The 22,988-nt window shown below is 36.9% G+C and overlaps 1 protein-coding gene across 1 annotated transcript in view; it reads right to left on the bottom strand.

The window, feature by feature from the left end:
• Positions 1 to 493: 493 nt before the first annotated feature.
• The window catches only part of MYO16 (myosin XVI), a 250,981-nt gene continuing 228,486 nt past the window's right edge, over positions 494 to 22,988 (bottom strand). The window contains exons 32-34 of the mRNA XM_010216802.2: positions 20,722 to 20,880; positions 13,673 to 13,764; positions 494 to 1,384 (exon numbers count right to left, since the gene is read on the bottom strand). Coding sequence (XP_010215104.2) covers positions 1,151 to 1,384; positions 13,673 to 13,764; positions 20,722 to 20,880 — 485 coding nt within the window. The 3' untranslated portion in view covers positions 494 to 1,150. The remainder of the gene's footprint in view (positions 1,385 to 13,672; positions 13,765 to 20,721; positions 20,881 to 22,988) is intronic.

Below are 22,988 nucleotides of genomic sequence, written 5' to 3'. Positions count from 1 at the left end.
CCCATAGAATGCTTCAATTTCTGAAACCATTTCATTACCTGAAATTTGAAGTATAAATGCATCGCTGTACCACTAAAAGGATATGATCCTTTGATATACCCATCTCCGTAAAGCCTCCTGGCTTTTAACAGTAAATCACAGCCCTACTTTCATACCTCATTACCATTATGTATCTTTCCAACGACATCTGACCTTACGCATAATCAGGTATGAATTTCAAACCATACTTATAATCTAAATGAGCGCCTCATTATTTTACACAACCCAGAGTAAAGTAAGATTTGAGATGGAACTAAAGAATTCACAGTTCACTCATTCAGAAACACAGGCCCATTGTAAAAAAGTCATGCTCTCTAATTCATGAGTGCGAACAGCATTAAACAATACCTGCAAATAGAAGCTTTGCAAGAATTTCTCAGCATTGTCAGTTCTGGGAAAACAACACAGAGTTGAAACTGGCATGTTGTTAAGGATAAACTATGAAAGAAAAATGCGAGTACTGTATTTATTACTTGTATTTTGAAGAAAGAACAACAGCACCAATTGCATAAAGTTATAAAACACCAGTAATAAACATGTAAATAATCATTGGGTTTGCAACTCCAATAAAACACAGACATCTACAAAGAAATATATATATGTATACATGTAATATAATAAAACCATTCATTGCAGAACAAGAAACATCATATTTTTGTACTATATAAAACAGCTGTACAGTGTGCACAGAGACTTTCCTGATCTCTCCAAAATGCCTGTCAGTTAGTTAGCTCTGCCTATCCATTTACTTAATACAGAGTTTCCTCATTGTCCATGGGAGAGCTTTAAGTGACCTCTTGTACTTTTAAGCTAAGTACTTTTAGTGCAGTTTGTCTCCATATATATATACACATATATACATACACACACATATATACTCTCACAGATGCAACATACATGTGCGTATGTATATATATGGAAAGAACAAACATACACATATACACACACACACAACAGATCTACATAGCTCCTGCCTCCTGTGCTCTTGAATGAGTGCTTGTAAAAAATCCCTGCACGCTTTGTGGAGGGAGGGAAGGAAACTTGCTGATTGTGTGGATGGAAATCATCACACAGTTTCGTTCCTATCAGTCTGCAGACAAACACATCTAACTCACATGGTGCTATCCCACAGCCCTGAAGAGAGTCTGTTGCAGGAGGTGTCTTCTACCTTCTTCAGCAGTGTAGGCTTTTTACAAGGCGGGGGTGGTGGGGCTGCGATCCTCTGCTCAGTGTTGTGCAAGATTTGCTGCCAGTCTTCTCTCTCTTCACACAGCTTTCTCCTCCAATCTAGAAGCTCCTGCAGAGCCACACTCTCATTCTCTGAAAGTCTAAGCTGATGAATAACCTGTTAGGGAGAAGGAAATGAAAGAGAAAAGTGGATAAAGTGTAAAACTGCAGATCCTCTGCCTCTTCTCTCACTGGTGTAAACCAGCGGTAATCAGGTCTCTTCTTATCTCTGCAAATCTCTCCAAATTGTTCAGTGACATACATAATGCTGTATAAACAATAATGGTTTTTAACAAAATAACCTTGCCTTGAACTTACTAGAGGTATTTTATACTGCCAAGACCTCTGTTGGAGAGAACCACTTTCTACTCTACAGACTATATCTACTATTTGCAGAGAGCACCAGGGAGGATTATAAGCTTATCCACAAGTTCTAGTAGGATCTGCTAGGATCTAGAAATCTGCTACAGTGTGGCCTGCCTAAACCACTCTAGATGGAGACTGACTGGTGACTTCTCCCATTCTAATATTTACAATTAGAGGGAAAAAGAGATGCATGTAGGTAAGTGGTCAAGTTTTACAGCTTTGCTTTGGTGGTATCATTTGTGCTACAGCTGAGAGAAAAAAAGATCCATCAACTCCTGTTAATAATTTGAAGCAATTTTCCCCTGCAAGAGGGTTTAAAACTTGGTTTTGAACACCCTTGGTGAGGGTGTTTAACTCTCCCTCACCAAGAGAACAAGTACTTCCTCTCCCATTTATTATTATTTGCACTGGAAAAAAAAAGATTTATTAGAATAGCGTTCCATCATTCTTGTGTCTAAAAGTCATAGGACTCAAGTTGTATGAAGCAGCTGCCAAAAATTAAATGAATGGAAAAAACACCCTTACGTCAGCAAAGAGCACTGCAACGCAGTTCTTTGAAACACATGAAACAACTGCCTGCCCTGACGCATAGTCCATATTTCTAACAACCTGTAATACTGCTATACTCACAGACTACCCTTTTACACAGAGTAAATAGTAGCTGCAGGAGTAGCAAGATTTGCCTATAAATGTATAAATACCCAGGTTACCATAACTCAGAAACTAAAACCTGTTTTGCTACTTATATTAGTAATGCTGCTATTCGTCACAGGTATGTGTTATCCTTAGAATTAGGATCTGGCACTTCTTTCAGAGGATACATTACCCACTAAAAACGTAGTTTCAGTCAGCCTGAAACTATAGGCTCATGGTGAATGTTTTGAGCTAGACTCATAAACCATCTAGAATAAACTGCTCCCTTCCATTTAACTGTTCTGCTCCAAAGATTATTCGATACAGCCCTTACGTGTGTCACTCCCTAGGAAGTCAGCCTCACCATCCTTCAGGACCTAATTGTCCTCTACGCAGCATCTACAGCAGCTTGCTTCAGCATATTCTATGGCACAAGCGTCCAGTCTAGGGACTGTGAACCAAACCCATCACAACCACCAGCCCAAAGCCCCTTCACTTTGCTGCCGTCTTTCTTCAGGGCCCCCCAGTGACCAAAATACAAATGCTTCCCTTCACGCGACGGACACATATCCAGTCACAAGAGAAGTGTGGCTGTTCATGTCAAGGTTGAATTTGTCTTCTGTGGCATGACTGCATTTTTGTCACCATGACAAGGGCATTCACGTGCACTCTCTTAAATGTGTCTGTGAGAGCCGAGGTATGTGATTCGTTCCAGCTGCAAGACAGTTGAGTAATGTGAAGGACATTTTCTTCACCAATGGGCAGTGAGCTTCCTAGGGTGATATCGCCTGTGGCTCCCGCTATTCCTTGAAGGAGATGGTGGGTACAAAAAGGCGTACAGGTTTTATTACACTGTTTCATCTGTCATGTGTAAGTCTGACCTTGAACACATGGTGTCAGAGAAAAATCAACACTTACATGCATATGCCTGAAGGTCTATGGTAATTTGCTTAATTTCTGGCTGGTTGATATTACTATTTTCAAGATAATTATTTTAACTTAAAAGGCATTCTAAATTCAACTACTGTTTTGAATTCTGTGTTAGAAAAAAAAGGATAAGAGAGGAAGATGTTTGAAAGACTTTGCTACATTGCATTTTGATCTCATGATACACAGTTAGACAGCACTACCAATTCAAACAAGCATTTTGTTTTTTGTTTTAAAACAAAATGCACTAATGTATCCCAGTGACTCAAAGGGAGTCCAAAACATATCAAAACATACTAGATTTTTTTTCAGCCTGATAAGGAAGATAAGAAGACCAATGAAACTTTTGTAATTGGAAGCAATTTACCAAGAAAGAGATGGCAGGTAGTATTATCCTACAGTGTACAGTTTGAGGGGAATTGTGGTTCACTGTGATTCTATGTGTGAGATTATGGGCATAATACAATTTAGGAGTGAGGTAGATTAAAATCCACTTTCCTCCAATTAGATGCCCATTTTTTGCACCTAAATTTTAGGGATTTCATGAACCTGTATTAGGTTTTTTTCTAGAACTGCTGGTATACGCAAAAAGGAAGCTATGTTAGGCAGTCAATACAAGAGCTTTCTGTGTAAGAGTTTCAGAGATTAATAAACAAAGATATGCCTGAATACTGGGAGATAACTATGAGGAAGCAAACATTTTAAATTCTGTAGATGCTATTGGGTGTGTTAAAGTGACAAAAGTTTGACAGGCTAACTCTAAGTCAAAGTCTGGAGGCATTTTCAGTTTTGAAAGATGTATGAAGTATTTGAATTGAGACAGCCTTGCTGCTATTCTAAGAAACATAAAGACACACAGGTGCAGGGTGGAAAGTGAGTACAATTTGCCTGGGCAAGGCAATTGACAAATGCATGCTATTTATAGCTTATAGGCACTGAAGAAGCTTTATTATTCTGACACTGCTTATGCATGCTGTAAATTACTGTTGTGTCAGCAGTTCCACTTACAGCTCATTTTCCAGTGGGTAGTGGACAAATCTTGGTCCGGTCTGCAAAAAAGTGTACATCTCCTATTCTACTTTTTAAAACAATTATGCAAAAATACCTCATACTTTTATTCATTATGAGATTGATCTGGTAAATAAGCTGCAAAAGTTCATATTTCAACCTGCATGAAGGGCATACAATAGAAGTGTAATAGAAATTAAACAGAGAAAATACACAACAACTGACAGAGCTTTAAATAAATCAATTATTTTAATTAGATCTATTTGAACAACAGGATGATTTTTTTCCTGTCTTTTCTGTTCATGATTAGACCTGTGACAAGCTCAAGATTTCTTATACATATTCATTATACAAAAGACTTGCTGAATTATTTTATATGAAACAAGAGTGTAAACTACCAAGCTATGTTTCTTTATACTATTCTACATCTTGAACCCTTGTGTAGGTTGATTGAGCTGTGTAGGAAGTAATTATTTTAAGAGTATTCAAATTTCAAATGCACACTGAACAAACAACTTCTTTAACCATTAAGGGACAGAGATGGAACCAACCGTGGGCCAGTAAATCAGACATAGGCAACACAATATTTGGGTTAGACTCACCAAGAAATATAGCATTCAAATACTCAACATTAACAGTCCAACCCATCGTACTGTAGAGACAAGCACTCTCCTTCTGGCTTTACGGATTTTGGCTGGTGACAGAGCACTGATGGCTCTGTTCAAATAGGAAAAACATAGTTGATCTTTTCAGCATAATCTAGTTGTTAGGCATATCTGGAAAGCAGACGATGTGGATTTGGCTTCTTCCAGACTATGGAAGAGACTTGGGTTCCTACATCCTAAGAGCATGCTAAAGACACCACAACTACACAGAGGTGGGCTCTGAGCAGAAAGGACTTTGGCTCCTCTGTGTTGTGCTAAGGTGAGTTATCCATGTGAACTAATAGCAGTTCTTTCAGAGTGGATGCCTCGCAGTTGTAGTGTACATGAGAAAACTGAGATGGAGGACTTCTTGGTGTTTGCTGGCAACTATGAAAATTGTAGATGGAGCAGTATTGTGTCTACTCAGCTATGAGAATTTAAGTATTAGATGGTCATTTGAGTGTGAGTTCCTTGCTTTGCTGGATTTAGGCTTCTAAATTCTGTGTAAGCTTCATCTTAGAAGCTAAAATGGACACACTGGATTTACACCCTGTCTTAGAATTAAGACAAGTAACTATAAGTCAATAAATTATCTTAATTATAACCTGATTTCTTAGGCTAGTGCAGAAATTCAGAGAGTTTTTAATTATGGGAAGCTGAAAGTTACACAATTTCAAATAATTTATGATAAAAGGTGTGCTAGATAAAATGATTAACAGGCCCATTTAACATTTACTTTAATTGGAGTTATTCACAGACCTAATTACAAAATCTCAAGAAATTCATTCTTCATTAAAAGATCAAATGCTATAACTTTAAGGATGATAGTCTGTAACAATCAGAAATAATAAAGTGCTTACATTTTCTACCTGTGTGAAATCCAACACAAACTTAGCCATCAAGCTATGGCAAATGGACTCTTTAAAATCTCTCTGTCAAACAGAGGTTCCTTAATATGCAGTATTATATGCTTTAAAGGTATTTATGAGTTTCACCCCATTTTTCTCTCTTCCAGGACATAAATATATTTATATATACATATATATACAGGTTTTTAGTCATTCTTGATCTCATTGATCATTCTAGTACTATTCACAAGAAAATGAAAAGAAGCACTTAATTACATTCTGGTTGTTAAAATATACAAATAATTTAGTTTCCACAAAACATAACTGTGCGTGCTTTATTACTATTTTATTTTTAATTACTTCTGTAAGTTTTAGTTATATTCATTAATAAAGACATAAAACTACTATAGACGATAACTTTTTAATGATAGTACAGTTTAAGGATACTTTAATCATACAAACCTGCACTCTGGAGATATTTATGTGAGGTAACTAACTGCTCCATATTTTACTTTCAGAGGAATATTGCCATTATGTTCTTTAATAGATTTGCCAATTCTGATGCTTTAAAGTAACTGTCAGTATTACTCTTTTATCAGTGTTTTACATTATTAGTAAAGCTGAAGTCCCATCACAGAAAAAACATAGGGAGATTAAAAGGTAGTGATTTCCCTCTTTAAAACTTGATTGGGATTTAAAATGACTTATGCCATAGTTGTAAAATATTGATGATGAATTACCATAATTAACTTACAAACTGCCTTGACAAAACCCATGGTTTAATCTTTTTCATTTTATAGGCCCTCTAAAATCGTAAGCAAAAGATATTTCAGCCAATATATGCAACCAATATATGGTCATCTCTTTCAGAGACTTTTTTTTTTTTTTTTTTAATCTTAAAACTAGTTCATGGACCCCAGTGGGTAGGTTTTGGGTCATCAGTATTAAAGACAAGAATGACCAGGACATTCTCACTTCTCATTTCACAATTAAGGACATAGAATTTCACTCAGTAACTCTGGAAATAACTATTAGTGTACATGTTTATTAGTGAGACCAATACATTTGGGTTCAGTCTGTGACAGACATGCATCTTTCTAACATAAAGAAATGTTTCTAACACATTTTATATGATTTAACTTTCCTCTCTTTTCCTTTTGCATCTCGCAAGTTGCTGCACTGAAAGTTTTCAAAAATGTAAGACACAGTTTCTTCCTAACTACAGGACACACACAGTGCAACCTCTCAAAAATCCTGACCTTTCAGGTACCGAAATAGACATGCTTTTCTTTGTGTCACAAAAAAAAAAGTATAAATCAGAAAAGAATGTTCTGCCACCAATCCTCGAATCAGGAAAAAAAAATCAGTCTACATGTTAGTTAACAATACCACATTCATTTAAAGATACAAGGGGAAAGCACACACAAAAAGAAAGGTATGCTAAGAAGGCTAGATAAGCATTCAACATAAATCAATATGTAAATTTATGTTTGATTGGGAAACGTGCATTGGTCACATAAGACCCCAGCAGGGAGCAAACAGCTGCTATGATAAATGAGTTTACATGCTTCTAAATTCCAATTAAAAATCTTTAAATACAAATGTACCATTGGGATCCAAGCTGATTCATTCAATTGTCTTGTGAATGCTGGGACATGGATTTTTTTTGCAAATGCAGACCCACTGGACATAATAACTTGATATGTGTTCTGCAACATTAAATGCTTTTAGCTAATTATTCTCTTAAACTGCTGATAATTTTCTTTTGGGTTTGAGCAACCTTACAATCTCCAGTCAGAGACCTTTGATGCGACTCAGATGGAAGATTTTATGATTTTATATTCCTAATTGACCATAACTCCATTTCTGGCACAAGTTCTGTGCTTTTCCCACATACACATTTTTTTTTCAGGTATAATTTTTAGTCAGAAAAAAAAGGAGCTGCTTTTCAGATCTTCTGCCCCAATGATATAGTAATATGCAGAAAGCACAATATTTTACATTAATCAGGGTAATCTTATTCCATGTAGGTTGGAGGTCTTTTAGCATAGCATGCTATATGCTATATGCTATCCTAAACCAATAGCATAACTTTGCAAAATAATGTATACGAAACCTCAATATAGTTGTAATGTATAAACTGGCATAAAGTATTAGAAAAAGTTAGAAAATATTCAATAATAGATGACTGTACACATTTCAGGAATCCTGACTATCTGAGCTAGAAATACAGTTGAACAAGTGAACACATTCAAAGCAGGGGTACGCTTATTTATTTATTTATTTATTTTGATATTGTGTTTCTTAATTATTTATTTGTTTTGGCTGTTTTACCTCCGCTCTAGTTTTCTGATAACAGCTAGAAAATGATACCTCCCCAAAGTGACTAAAACATAAGATAATATTAAAAAATACTGTTTGTTGTTTTTTTTTCCCCTATAAAGTAATATTTCTGTCTTCCAGATAGACTACAAGATGTTTTTGAAAACCTTCAGGAGCATCCTCATATTTCACCACATGACTCTTGAGAAAAACATTATGTGCAGGATAGCAACTGTGTCTTTCTCCAGACGAGCTATGAAAACAAATCATCTATTGTAGATGTCTTCAGAACAGCTGACCTAACAATAGCGATTCCCTTTTGTAAATACACTAAAAAAAAAATAAAAGAAACTGAGAAATAGAAAACTTGTTTCCATTTATTGAATCACTGCTACTTTGTAGTATTAACAGAGATATTCTCCCTTAACAAGCCTCAATTACACTGGCAATCATTTTCCTCTGACATTATCAAAAATGTCTCTGGCCAGTTAGAGACTAATTTTGCCACACTACTCTTACTTTTGAAGCAATTTTGAACAAAAACACCAAGTCATATTTCCTTAAGTTGTGTATAATCCTTTATTTCATGAAGAGGCTAATCTTATGATCAAAAATCATTAGATTTATGGGCTGTTAGGAGCCTAAATCGCTGATGATTTGCATACATACTTGTCTCTTTGCTAGTATGAATGAAGAGTGTAAGAGTGCAGGAAGGACATGAGAACCAATTTATTCTCCCGTCCATCACATCTCTGAGAAGTAAGTCAGAAGAGAGGGGCAAGAGGGCCACCCTCCCATTCCACTCGAGTATGAGGAGGCCTTTTGCATGACCCACTGGCCACTGGCCGTTAGAGCAGCCCAATGGGACTAGATACAAATCTCACCTAAGCACCTGAGCTTAGGGAGCACAAAGGGATGCTCGGGAGGTTGTGTTCCCTTCTTCTCAACACAGTGCCACAGTCACCTATCTAGCACGGGAAAATGTAATGAGGATGAACAAGCAGAAGGAGAGTGAAGTGGCCTCAAACATGTAGAGAGCCGAGCACATCATCTACTGGTTCAATGGGTAGAATCTGAGCTTTCTTTTTTGGAGATCACTGCAGTAATGTCTAGGACATACAAAGCCAGTAGTACAGCAGTTCCAAGATGTGTGTACCTATGATGAATTTATACTGTGCATTACCTCATGCTATTTAACATATCAGGAATATATTTTTGGCTGCAAGTCTTCCAAGAAATAAAGCTGCACTGTACTGCAAGTTCTGATTTTTGTCTTTACGTGACATTTCAAAGAGAATTCTTTGATGTTACTGTCAAAACAATAAACAAAACATGATTTAGGGGAATATATTGATTCAGATTCATGATAAGTATATAGCATTCTGTGTCCTTTTTGGATGTTATGTGTTAAAAAGATGTTAATGATTTTGTTAATATATCAGACTTGCTAGATTGTGGTATTTTTCTACAAAGATGATCAAAGATTCCTTCCAGCTAATAGTCAAACATGACAGACATTAATAATGAATGTTAGAGCCCCATGTTTAGAATTGTGACAATGGGCTAGGTGTAACAACTCATTGCATTCTTCAGTATTCATTTTTTTAACTACTGAACACTCAACAAAAGAAGTGATTGGCAACAAATATTAAATCAAGAGGGAACAAAGAAGGCCCTTGAAAGTATAATGAATATGCAGCTTTTTCTGAGAGAGGAGCTCGCTGAAAGCAATGAGATTTCACAAAATAAGAGCTATGGCTTAAGCTATAATGAAACAATAAATACATTCTTCACGAATATGAAAAGACATTTCCAATTTTTCATTGTCAGGTGTTGGCTCCTGTATTACTGCAATCTGCCAACCAGCACTATGGGGTTTAAACAAAATAGGACAGATAAGACTGCAGATTTTTTAATAAAACAATATGTGAAAAAATAACCATCATTTCTACATTACCTCTTTGAGCATGTGACAGATAAAACAGATATTTCAGAAGTGGGTAACCAAAATCTTATGCTAGAATGTATTGTAAGCCTGATATTATTCTACCTGCTGGAATGGAAACTTGCTTGTTTATTTTTGTCTTGTTCTAAGAGTATTTTCATAGGATGCTGAATGCGTGAGACTTCATCTGATTTCAAATGAATCAACAAGCAGTTGTTACAAAAATAAACTCCACAAAGAGGTTTAGCAGCGTTAATGAGAAATTTTCTACCTTCTATACCTACAGTATGAATGTAGATATATTAAGTATATTATGAAATTATTTTTATTTAATGGAAAATAAAATATCATATTGATATGTGCCTGAAGATGAATGTTATATATCGTAATATATCACATCAACTTTCTTTTTACTCTTTTGGGTCTCATTCCTTTTTCTATATATGTTCTATAAATTGTACCTGTTCTTACGTGGTGCTTGCTTGTATTCTATGTATATAATCACTTATATAACATACAGCTATAAAACAATATAAAGGTGTTTAAAAAAGAAAAAAAAAAGACCTTTCATTTCTTTTAATGTAATTTTGAAGGGACAAAAATCAGACTTGATTTTTATTTCCCTTCTCCTATCCTCTGACGGAACGAAGTAGACTTTGTTCCCATAACTTTTAAATGAGAAGTCAATGCTTTTAACATTTTTTAAAATTGTGTCCTTTTTCATATCGATTAAAAGTAGAGTTTTTTAAACAATAATTGCCTGTGAAAAGTAGTGTGCCTGGTCCACAATGAATGTCTTTGCAGTCGACATGCTTTAGTTTAAAGATGAACAGTTAAGTTGCTGGGTTCACATCTGCAAGTTACTTCATACTAGAAATTGCTTCCAAAAATGTTTGTTACAGGTTGATCCCTACCAAATATTTCCACAGAAACTAAGCTGAAGGATTTTCTCTCTACAGTGCATCTGTAGGCAGTGTGCAAGCAGTATCAGGCAGTGATGCAGGTAATTATCACATGAAGTGACAACTTGATAGCACCAAGAGCCACAATACCTTAACTTTAGTTATATGTATGGGAGTGCTGAGATCCTGTGACAAAAATGAAACTAACTCCTGTCACTTCAGTAAGGAACTAGCAGGGAGATATTGAAAAATACACACACACAAACACAAATATTAGAAGTCCCTGAAGGCTAATGAACCAGTTTCCTTTAGTTGAAATGACAGCATGTCTGCCAAAAATCCAAGGACTCAGTCTATGTTTCTCTCTCTAAAGAAATTAGTCAATCAGTACCTTCACAGATCTGTGAAACAATCTGTCCTGTTTTATATGCCTGTACAAGAATTACTTCAAAGTGATAAGGTTACTGAAATGAAGCCTGGCAAAGAGTTTTACAATAGGGCTGTATGCTGTTAGTGTCACCAGCAGCGTGCTGAGAAATGTCAACTGTAATTAAAACCAATCACTTTCAATTACATGCCACATTTGGAAAGGGTGAAAAGTGCTTTTTCTCTATAGCTTTTCACACCTATGAGAACAGATTTTTTTTTTTTTAATGGGAGGAAGCTTGCAGTCCTATTTTGCAGCACGTATATCCATTATATCAAATTGCAAAAAAAAGTCACTAAACTACAGCTTCTTTCCTCATCGTGCCACAGCTCTTGTTAAGGCTGCATTTAAGGAGTGCCTCTGCATGTAATTCTGCATATGCGGCACAGAATTTATTTTAAAGATTTGTGGAACACTTTGGCAAAGCATACATTTAGTGGAAAGTGTTCGGTTCTAACTACTGACCTGAATCTGTGCTGAGCTTTGGAAGTAGTTTTGGAAGAAACAAAACCAATTATTTGTAAATGGTGAAAGACTTCTAAAATAAAGGATTTGAATGTTTTGGACTAATTTTATGTAAAGATGCAGTTTCCATTAGCAAAGATAAGAAGAGGATCATGGCTCTGCTGTATCCAGTCCATTTAGCTCTCCATACCTGGCACTGATGCAATAATTTCAACATGATCCTTCTACCTCCTAGGCAAGTATTATAGCAATAGAAGTAGTGAGACTCTGGGATGAAGCTGTCACACTTCATGAGATTTATCACAGGAGCACTCTCTGGAACTTGGATTTTTCTTTCAGTAGAAAATGTTTTTTGGCTACTGTCATGCACATTTGCTTGATCATTAAAAACAAACAAACAACAACAACGAAAAGAACAAGAAATTAAAAAAGTCTCCCAAAGAGAAACATTTGAAAACACCAATGAACCCCTGTAGTCCTTATAATCCCATGTCCTCATCCAGTATCTCGACTTGAAGATAGTAGACCTAAAATCTCTTTTTTCATGGTATGAAAAAAGTACTTTTTGAAGGTCTGAGAAGTGTGGTGAAGATCTGTTATTCTGTGCAAAGCGCATATGCACACACCTTTGCCAAGGCACTTTGGCAGGTCTTGCTGTATGTCAGAAGAGACTGACTTACTGCTGAGAGCTGTCCTGGCACAATTTTTGTAGTTATGCCTGTGCTTCAGACAGTGGGACATAAAATCAAAGTGAAGATAAGATTTTAGTACTATTCTACTCACATATTTACTGGTTTAAAGCCAGTTAAAACCCATTGTTCTTCAAAGTTGGCTTAAGACCAAATACTACACTGGGGGTTGAGTCCTGCTCCCATTGGAATCAATGTCTAAACATTCAACAAACTTTCATTAGGGCCAGGATCTTACTCTACTAGAGTACTCTACTAGAGTACTGGCCTTAGAAATGCCAGCCCTCCTCCCAGGCAATCAGCATCTTCTAAATACGATAAAGCACTTCCCTTATCTTCTGCTAAAACATTTTGGAAACTGTAGCCTTGGTTAATGACACCTTTCTATTGAAGAAAATTTCTGTCTGCTCCAACATATTTTCCCTTTGTACAATATTTGGCAGTTGCTGTAAAATTCTCACAATCTCAAATGAAAAATGAACTAGGAGTTCTCTTAAAAATGCAGACTGAAGATATAAATATTACAAGAGAATACAGTAATTCCATTTAAGTGAAATATAAAACAAAATTGTTTGACGGATCAAATGTCTGAACTAACTACTTTGAATGTTAAATGTTTCACTTTAGATATAAAATGCTAAACAAAGGAATGAAGAAAATATATTGTGGCATTTTTTTTTGCTTGTTATTCATTTAATGCATTTCAGACTTAATTCTGTGTTGTCTTTATGAAGTGGCACTAATCAAATGAGAATTTTAAAACTGCCAAAGTGCAAACTCATGCTACCTTAGCATCTACTGATATTTTCCTTGTCTTCATTGCCGTTATATACAAAGAGATAAAATAATCATGCATTTGTTCCTGTATGTTGATTATTATATCACTTCTTCTGGCATGACAGAATATCTTGAGGGAGATCAACATCTTTTTGCTCTAAGGATGAAAAGACATATTTCCTGCCTGAATATAACATCCTCATGCCCTGCAACAGTAACTGCTATTAACTTTGAACTCTGCTATGGGAGCCCTTCATGACATTTTTCTTTCCTGGTGACAAAAGTTAAGAGTAAATGAATTATTGTGCCTCGTTCAACACATATCAAATACCATAAGGGAATCCTTACTCAACACACAAATGTGAATCAAGAAAGACCACAACATACAGTTGCTGTGAACTCTTTTTTATCCATTTTTAGTGGGTTCTATTAGCCCAACAATGAAATTTTTACCTGACTCGTATGGCTCTCCCTGTGTCTTTGAATCGATGAACTTGCTGTAGTGCTGGCCGATAGTCTTGAGTATTCATTTTCCTCTGTTAAACCTAGAACAGAGATGTACTAATTTATAATCTGGCATTTATGCATATTATCCCAGCTGCTTCTGGCAGGAGTTTCAAAATACCTTTACGTGTTTTACTAAATAAGAATGCTAAACATCATAATTTTTCTTGATTATTTATGATCCCTATGCGTACAGAAACCAAAATGAATATTTTTATTGTTTATCAAGTATAAAAAGCATCATAGGTATAGATGCTGGTGTACAGAAGGAGACACTGTACTGAAAGAGTCTATAGATAATGTTACCTATATACTGGCCAGAGATTCCTCCTGCAGTGCGGAAATCCCTGGCTTTTCTCCCTTGGCTCCTTTTCATCACAGAAGCAATGCAAAGGGAATGCAAAGCAGGCCTGTGGTCTGCTTTGAAATTAATGTCTCAGAGTCACTCAGGAAGCCAATAGTAGGGCCAGGATTTACAACTCAATCTCCTCAGTGCAGCACTTACTGCACTGCTGGTACACCCTCTGTGTGGGAATTAGCTGCTCAAAGTTTAGCTGTGTGAAAAGCAGTCACCAGGGTAAAAGAGCCAGGTTGTCTCCTTCTGCAGCCAGGAGAAACAAACACTTCTGTATTGTCATCCTAGAGCAAGGCACTCTGCCCTCATTTCCCATCGCTTCTGCTGGACCAGGACCATCCCCATAGTGCTACCAAGGATCTGAAAGGTGGGATTAAGGGAAGCAAAGGTAGCAGCAGAAACCCGGTGAGGGCATTGTAGGTCTCATTAGCCACTTACAATCTAGACTGGTAGGACTGGTTACCGGTAATTTGATATTGCTTAGTATAGCACATCATCCAGATTTTCACGCTACCAGAGTATGCATAAATAGCATATCTTTACTCCTTCTTTAGTCAACTGAATAGGGATAGGCACCACTACAAGATGATTTGTTCTTTCAAAAGATAGCTGTTTCACTTGTTCTCTGTAAATAATCATCTTTAACAACTAGAAACAGATAATATCTATTCTGAACTATTACAGTAGATAAGACATGTACCTTTCAGATGGCTAAAGACATATTACACGAATCTGGAACCAAATATGTAACTGTTAGATAAGGAAAACCGAAAATTACTCTCATTATTTGCATCTTATACACAGCATACACAGAAGCAATCGAAGCAATTCCAAGTTCAAATGCAATGAATCATAAACTGTTTATGAGGCTATGTACTGTACTGAGAAGTTTGGTCACACAATTGGCATAAAAAATACTGCATGAAATGTATTTTTTTCTTAATTTCTTTTTTTTTTTTAGAATTAAAAATGCTGTTAAATGTTTATTTTGATAGCAAAAGCTCTGCATCATTGATTTTGAAACAACTTATTTCCTGAAAACATCAATTGTATGAACAATCATATGAAGTTATCTGATCCTGTGACAGAAATAGAACAAGATTTGTAAAGAGAAGGAAGGCAATTCCTTTAAGTTCCCCTCACTTTCAGTCTCCCACTCCCTTCATATCTTCATAGCTTTTTAGTTAGGACTTTCTAGACTTTTTTTTCGTCATCTGAAAAAAGATTGAAGAAAGATATTCACAAATTTGGCTATTTTTTGTACAGCTACAAACTCATTTGGACTTCATTTGGATGCACACAGGCATTGAAGAAGATAGGGCTCAACAGCTAGGCCAAATCTAGCGAAAATCTAGCATTTCATCCCTTTTCCAAATCATGCAGTCTCATCCTTTCTCTCAGTGCTTTGAACTATGTGTTTATAGTTTCAAGGCGGGTTATTTCTTTTTGAAGCTAGTCTGTGAGGTACTAAGTATATACTGCGGCAAGAATGCTCAAAGTCTCCAGTACACTTGTCTGTAAAATATGCCATATATGAGGTAACACCATTGTAGTATTTTTCCTTCTTATTCAGTTACTGAACAACAATTTATTCACATGAAGTTACTGTGGATACCTCTCAAATAAAGCAATAAGAATACTATCCACATTTTCAATACTAAAGGTCTTTTAAAGTGACTGTTATTCATGCAACTGAAAAAAAAAGATACAATGTGACATACTTTGATTGTGCTAGATCACCATAAATGAAGGAAATTATTTTCCTAGGTCACCAGCATGCTTTCAGAAATGAAATCACTTGCACTCTGTATTTATACACTTTAGGATATACAATACATGGCAGCCTTGATCTAAGCATGAGTTTATCAATGATTTTTTGTTTACAGTATTTCTGTGAAAAGCACTTTGATAAGAGGCCTTATCAAATAAGTAAAGTTTCCATGTACAGCAAAGGCACGTCAGCAGAGACATGGCAAGAAGAGAAATGGTGGGGTTTGGAAAGATAAATGGAGTAGCTGATTACCTGCCGAAAGTTTTCCTTTACATACACCTAAGTAAATATTAGGATACCACAGCTGTGCACTGAATAAGACCTTGCTTAATCTGGCACAAGATTGGAAGCATCAATTTAGCAGGGCAGAACTACGAGAACATATGTTAATCAGAGGTTCAGACTGGAGCACAATTACATCATCTGGACTGGCCTTTCTTGCAGGTATTCTTAAGTTACCCAAAGCAAGTATAATTTGGCAAAAACATTCTGCTTGGTAAAGTTATTGCAGAAATTATATGAGGTGAGGAAAACGTTAGCTGAGTACATGGTTCAATAATCTATGGATGGGGGAAGTTAAACTTTTGGAACCTAAGAAATGAACTCAGTTTTTTCATACAGTCAAGAGTATGACCTTGTCTCACCCAATGCATATCTGAAAAACAGATATGCAGTCTTTTACCCATTTACTCTCCTATGCATTTTCTACATCTTCTCAAGGGAAGATCTCATACCCAAACTTTAATCTCCTCCCTCCAATACTTCCTTCCACCTCTGCCTGTCTTGTTCTCAAATACCTCTGTTAGAATCCTAACTCTTCAACTAAATAATTAAAATTACTGAAATCTAGATCCCTGGAAATCCAGCAGTGGATCTGGTTTCACAGAACCCATAGTGCCATATGCTATATTACCTCAGGTCTGGCGCCCCTTCACCCCTAACCTCCAATATCCACATTTGCAAAACAACTGCAATACCATAGAGGCTCTGGGTCTTCGCAATAGGGATCATACATCCTACCCCAAAGCTTCTACCCTTCTCCATGAGTCTGCTTACACACAGATTGGAGCTGATGATCAAGTTCACTTGACACATCAGTTGCCATGGCGTGAAAAAGCAGATGTCACAAGGGAGGATTTCCCATAAGGCTCCATGTTCAGCAGGATGTAACCTTTGTCATGGTAGTTTCTTACCACATGACCGCAGCATGCCCCTTTTCTGTCAGATTTCTGATATGACATCTCTCCCATTCTGTGACCTTCTAGGCTGATGTGACTTGCTGTCTGACTTGCTTAGATCTGGAGGAAAGTTTCCACAGATTCCACAGCAGACTGCAGCCTGCAGATGACCTGCCTAGATAGAATGGCTGCTTGAAGACAGCTACAGTTGGATGGGACTAACTCCCCTACCTGAATAATGCATAGGACTCCTGGTAAAACAGGCAGAATCATGACAGCTATTGTATTAAGCTGATCAGCAAAAACTATGGCATCAAAACTACTCAATATAGGCTGATAGCCAGCTATCATGGCAACAAATCCAGGAACTGCCACTGAAACATGGTTGTTTGGGAAGGAAATGCAGGAATCTGAGTTGCATTTATCCCTGGGTATGTCTTTGAGAGAAGATAAGAGGAAATTGGGCACACTTGAACTCTCCTTAGTTGTAAGAGACTTCATAGGATCTTCCAAACCTGCCTGGATGCCACCCTGTGCCACGTGCTCTAGGTGTCCCTGCTTGAGCAGGGGGGTTGGACTAGATGATCTCTAGAGGGCCCTTCCAACCTCAACCATTCTGTGAGTCTGTGTGAGTCTGTGAGTCATTCTGTAACTGACCAGTTGTGCTGCTGCGTAACTAACCAGATGTGTCGCCTATGAGTCCCTGACTGCCCATCCAATTTGAGGTAAAAGTACTATCATATTGGAATATTGTTCTTCATTCATATCTGTCTCCGTACACAAAGTTTTAAGTGAGGAGAAAAGCAGTAACCAGGGAAGCTTCCCCTGTGACAACAGGGTTGGATGCATAACTCAGAGCAAAATGCCCAGATAGCACAAAGCAGCACAATGCTGTTAGTACAGACACCTCGGCTTCATCTATCTGTTCATCTATGGACAATACTTAGTCTAAATTTCACATATATTGGGTACCTCTATAACACACTTTGTTGTGGGTAAAGTACTGTCTGATATTCGGAGAATTTCTTTCTAGCACTAATCAATGCTTAGGACACCTCAATTACTTTACAGCAACATATATAAAGGGTTATTAGTCTGTGTGCAACTGTGTGTTACTCTATGTTGTAACTGTGTTCCAACAAATAGTTAAAAAGTTCTTCCTTTTAGACTAAAAATTCTTGTAGGTGTGGAAAACTTGTGATGAAGAATTCACATTTTTTAGTACAAGTAGAGGGCTGTAACTACTAATACTAATGATAAACTAGAAAAGTATTACATTATATGAAAAAAAACCCTTTTATTAAAATTCCAAACTAACAGCAATGCTAGGAATTAAACTCTAAAAGCTTCTAAAAGCAGTATGGAAACTGAGCTAGACAGCTTTTTAGCTGTTTAGTAATCATTTTCTAAAGAATTGATCAGGTTATTTTATAAGTAAGATTAAGGTCTTGGTCAAAATGATTATTCTTAGGAGCGGAATGACTTTACATTTCTTGTATTATACTGGACGCCTCAGAGAATGATGCAGACACTTTGCTTCATGACCACAACAGACTAGTCTTATTTAAGAAACTGCTTCTGTACTAACTTATATGAGTAATGCATGGATTTAGATTTTAGCTCAAACAGTATAAAGTAGGTTATATAGTTCCAGTATGTAACAGCGGTTATCAGATTGCTCTATAGTCTATAGTCAGGAGTTTCATAACTCAGTATCAAATATTTAATAACGCATTTTAAATTTTATTTTCCACAAAGCCAGAGGAGTTTGGTATTCCATAACAAAGAAACGAAAATGACTATCTTCCATGGTAGGGAAAAAAAAATGCTTAGGCTGAATCCTGAAATTCTCATACAATCAAAGTCCTCCAAAACTTTCCATATTGTTCAGTCTTTCAATTATAAAGGCTGACTGGAAAACCAGAATTCCATATTACAAAATATAATAGGATCCAGGATCTGATTTTGCTCTGCAGCAATAGGAAACCAAAGCTCACTTCATTTCTACAACAGTCTGATTAGCAAAATGGGGATTTAACCCTGGAAATGTCACAAACAGTGTTAATTCCTTATCAGTGGGAAACTGACAGACCTAAATAAACTTTTCTTTTATGCTCTTAGTCCACAATGAATGTTAAAGCTATTCCTTATGAAAGCTGCATCAAAGCTAGCAACCTTCCATGAAAAATTTGGGTTTGATGAATCAGTGTTCTATAATGGAAAAAAAATGTCTAACTGGAAAATTTAACTGCAAAACATTTCACCTTCATGATTAAACCTTCCATTTAAAAATAGTTTGAAAAGAATTATTTTACACATATAGGTATTGCGCATGATCAATATGAATAAGCCTGGCTATTGCTGGTTAAATATATGCGAATAAAAAATTTCATGAAAACAGTTGTAAGAATCCAGCTCACCTGCTAGTTGGCCATTTACAAGCAAAGAACTGAAATGTCTTACTAATGTAACTACAATCATTACAAATTATAAAGTATCCTTTCATTTCAAAGCTGAAAGGAACAGAACTCTTGTGATTAAACTCCCAGTTTAAGGGATCTGGGAATAAAATGGTTGCTCTTATAAGAAGCTGATCCCCCACAGGTCCCACTAGGGCACTGGCATATATGATTAAAATCCTACATAGAAAGGAATCAAATACTTGGTCTACCCACAGATTTTACATTAATATAAGAGTATGACTGTTATACATACTGAAAGTATGCTTCTGTCCTCCCCAGATTATTATATTGCTACTTCTCCAAGTGGGGACACACTTACAGGGGGACAAAGATGCCTTTTCTGCTGTTGCAGTACATTCCCGGTTCCACCCAGGAATGAATGTATCTTTACATTGGTATAACTACTCACACTGGAAGAGTTTTCTGCTTTGACTAACAGAGAAAGCAGGAAGAATTTGGAGGATAATTTTTCTTGGCAAGAAAGGATTTTTTTTAATTAAATTTTTAAAATTTGAAAGTCTTGATTTTGATTTTTAAAAAAGCTTCATTTTTCAGTTCAAAATAGTGTAGCTTTCAAGCTGCCTACTGCATTATGTGCAGTTCTCCCCTTAACAGTTAAGGCAATACAGCTGTTCTGCTTATACAAACCGTATAAGTTACTGGTATGAAGGAAACTGTACCCAGCTTAAAGCATCTAGGCACCTGCTTCTCCACATGCCAGCAAAACAAATAGGAAGTTGAGTTACTTTACATGGTACAAGTGTTATATCCTGAGGATTTATGCTTTTATGACCTTGACGGATTTCATTCTTTCGGTCATTATTCTTACACCATTTTGACTACCTTGGTGCAATTATAAACAACTTGCCATTGACTGATAAGGCGTTAGTACCAACAGGAGATCGTGGTTTCCATTTTCTGTCCCATTTGTATTGACTATAGGATCAAGAATCTCACATCCCAGTCCTCAATGCTTCAGTCTACTTACAGACTTGGAGGTAAACTAATCACAAATTTCTCAATGGAGACCTTTCTAGATCCTTCCCATCCAGCTTTTATAGGCAAGATGCTAACCCGATAACACAAAACTGAGCCCATTTCAGAAAGATGGATATTTCACAGCTCAAAAGATTCTAGAGAAGAAGATATAGACAACATATATTAAACTGCTCATTCAAAGAAGTGGTTCAGAAATTTTATGTTAGAAAAGCTTTAGGATTAAAACTGCTTACCATTTGACACTGAATTTCCATTTTCAGCAGTCACAGAACTGGACAGTGGATTAGATGACTGAGTTCCATGGTTGTTTGCATTTTTATCCTGGGCTTCTGATCCAACATCTGATGTATTTGGATCTTCCCTGCTTCTCAGGTTAAGATTAGTTTCAACACCTGATACAAAGAGAAAAAGCTTGTCAGTTTCCTATTTACTCTTGTTTTTTTCAAATATAAATAGGCAGAGATAACATCTAGAAATCAAATTACTTATATAGTTAATCATTACAGTCACTAGACCAGTGATAAATATGGAAGGTCTAAAACAGTGATTTTAGTAAGATTTTTTTTTGGAGGGTTAGACATGTAGCCTTCTAAAATTTATGAAAGACTTTTACAAAATCTCATTCGTAGTGTTTATTTTCCCCCAAATATTAAGAGATAAAGCAACAAAAATATTTTTAATGCTTCTATTTTAGGATCTATTCTATTTATATGAATTCACATATTGTTGTCATTACTGCAGTCTGTCTTTTACCATTGCACTATGTGATGTGAGCAACAGCCAAAACAACTATGAGTTTATTTTTTTGTCTTATCTCCTCCCAGGAGGATTGAAGTGGCCTTTGATAGAAAATCATATCCAACTAGATTCTCCCCAGCAGTGCCTCCCTCTGGGCATTATTTACCCTGCCTAAGGGCTCTCCACTCATCAACTGTCATTTTCTATATAGATCTGGGTTTTCATGTCACAGTCTTTTAATTAAATCTCTTCAAGACATCAAGGAGAGCCCTCATCATGTAGGAGTTAACAAGCTGCATTCAGCATACAAAATTTTTGCCAAAAAAAGAAAAACTCTTCTCTTTGCTGATGGCAAAACATCTACTCGCAGCAATACAGTTCACAGCAAAGCGCCCTGAGCTGGCTCTGAGCTTGCCTGGCTGTGTCAGCTCAGTGTACAGTAAGAAATAGTGCATGAGGTGTGCCCAAGTGGTGCTTCCTATTGCAGTTCAGAGGCTTGCGCGCTAAGATACAGAACGGTGAAAAGACGTCACATGGCAGTGGTGAGGATGGTAGGAAGGAGCTGCAATTTAATCCTGACATCCTAAGCTTTCCATGCTCCACTCCTGTGTTGCAGAACTGAATTCTTATTATCTCCATTTAAGCTTTCCTAACTCATTCCACCTGCTATGAAGGTTCACAGGTTTTTTTGCAGGTCTGGCATATGACTGACCTGGGTACAAAGGCTCTCACTTATCAGCATTAAATGGAAATATTTATATTCTGTGACAGATCTCAAAAAGCTATTCCTTGATTTCTGTTAGTTCCCTCTAAGCTTTGACATAATAACAGCAAGACACAAGTGAGATCAAAAGGTACAAGTAGTCTAACAGGTTCCTGAAGAGCACTGATGATAACTTTCTGACACAGAAGATGGAGGAACCAACAAGGTGCAGCATGTTGCTGGACCTTGAGCTGGTGTGCTTGTTAGAGATGTGAAAGTTTGGGGCAACGTTGCCTGCAGTGACAATGAGGAGGTGCCGTTCAGAAACCTGCAAGGAGGAAGCAGGACAAAAACTAGAATTACAAGCCTGGATTTCAGAAGAGCAAAATTTTGCATATTCAGGGACCTTCTTGAAAGAATCTCATAGGATAGGGACACAGAAGAAAGGGGGTCCAAGAGAACTGGGTAATATTCAAGCTTCCCTTCTTTCAAGCTGAAGATCAGTGCATCCCTAAGAGTAAGAAGTCAAGCAAAGGGGGCAGGAGACATGCATGGATGAGCAAGGGGATCCTGGCCAAAGGAGGAATAAGGATTTCCTTCCTCTGTTTGTGTTTGGCCAGGATCCCCTTGCTCATACAAAAGGCAAAAGCAGGGACAGGCTACTTGGGAGGAATATAGGGACTTTATCCAAGCATGCAGGACTAGGAAGGCCAAGACCTATTTGGAGTTTAATCTAGCAAGGAATGTCAATGACAGTAAAAACTTCTTTAAATACATCAGAAATAAAAAAGGAATACTAGGGAAAATGTGGGCCTGCTACTGACTGGCCTAGGGGCCATGAAGATGAAGGATGCAGAGAAGGAAGAAATATTGAATGCCTTCTCTGCTTTAGTCTTTAGGAATTTAGGAATTCCAGACCCTATAAAGAAAGTTTGGAGGATGGGACACTTTCCCTTTGTGGAGGAAAATTTGGTTAGAGATTGCTTAGGCAAACTTGATATCTGTTTCCGTGGTTCCTGGATGGGATGGACTCAAGAGTGCTGAGGAAGCTGGTGGATG

The sequence above is a fragment of the Tinamus guttatus genome, unplaced genomic scaffold, assembly GCF_059628265.1.
Source record: "Tinamus guttatus ecotype Peru unplaced genomic scaffold, ASM5962826v1 Tinamus_guttatus_pri_ptg000047l, whole genome shotgun sequence".
Lineage (NCBI taxonomy): Eukaryota > Metazoa > Chordata > Aves > Tinamiformes > Tinamidae > Tinamus > Tinamus guttatus.
This window is presented reverse-complemented; position numbering and strand designations above follow the sequence as displayed.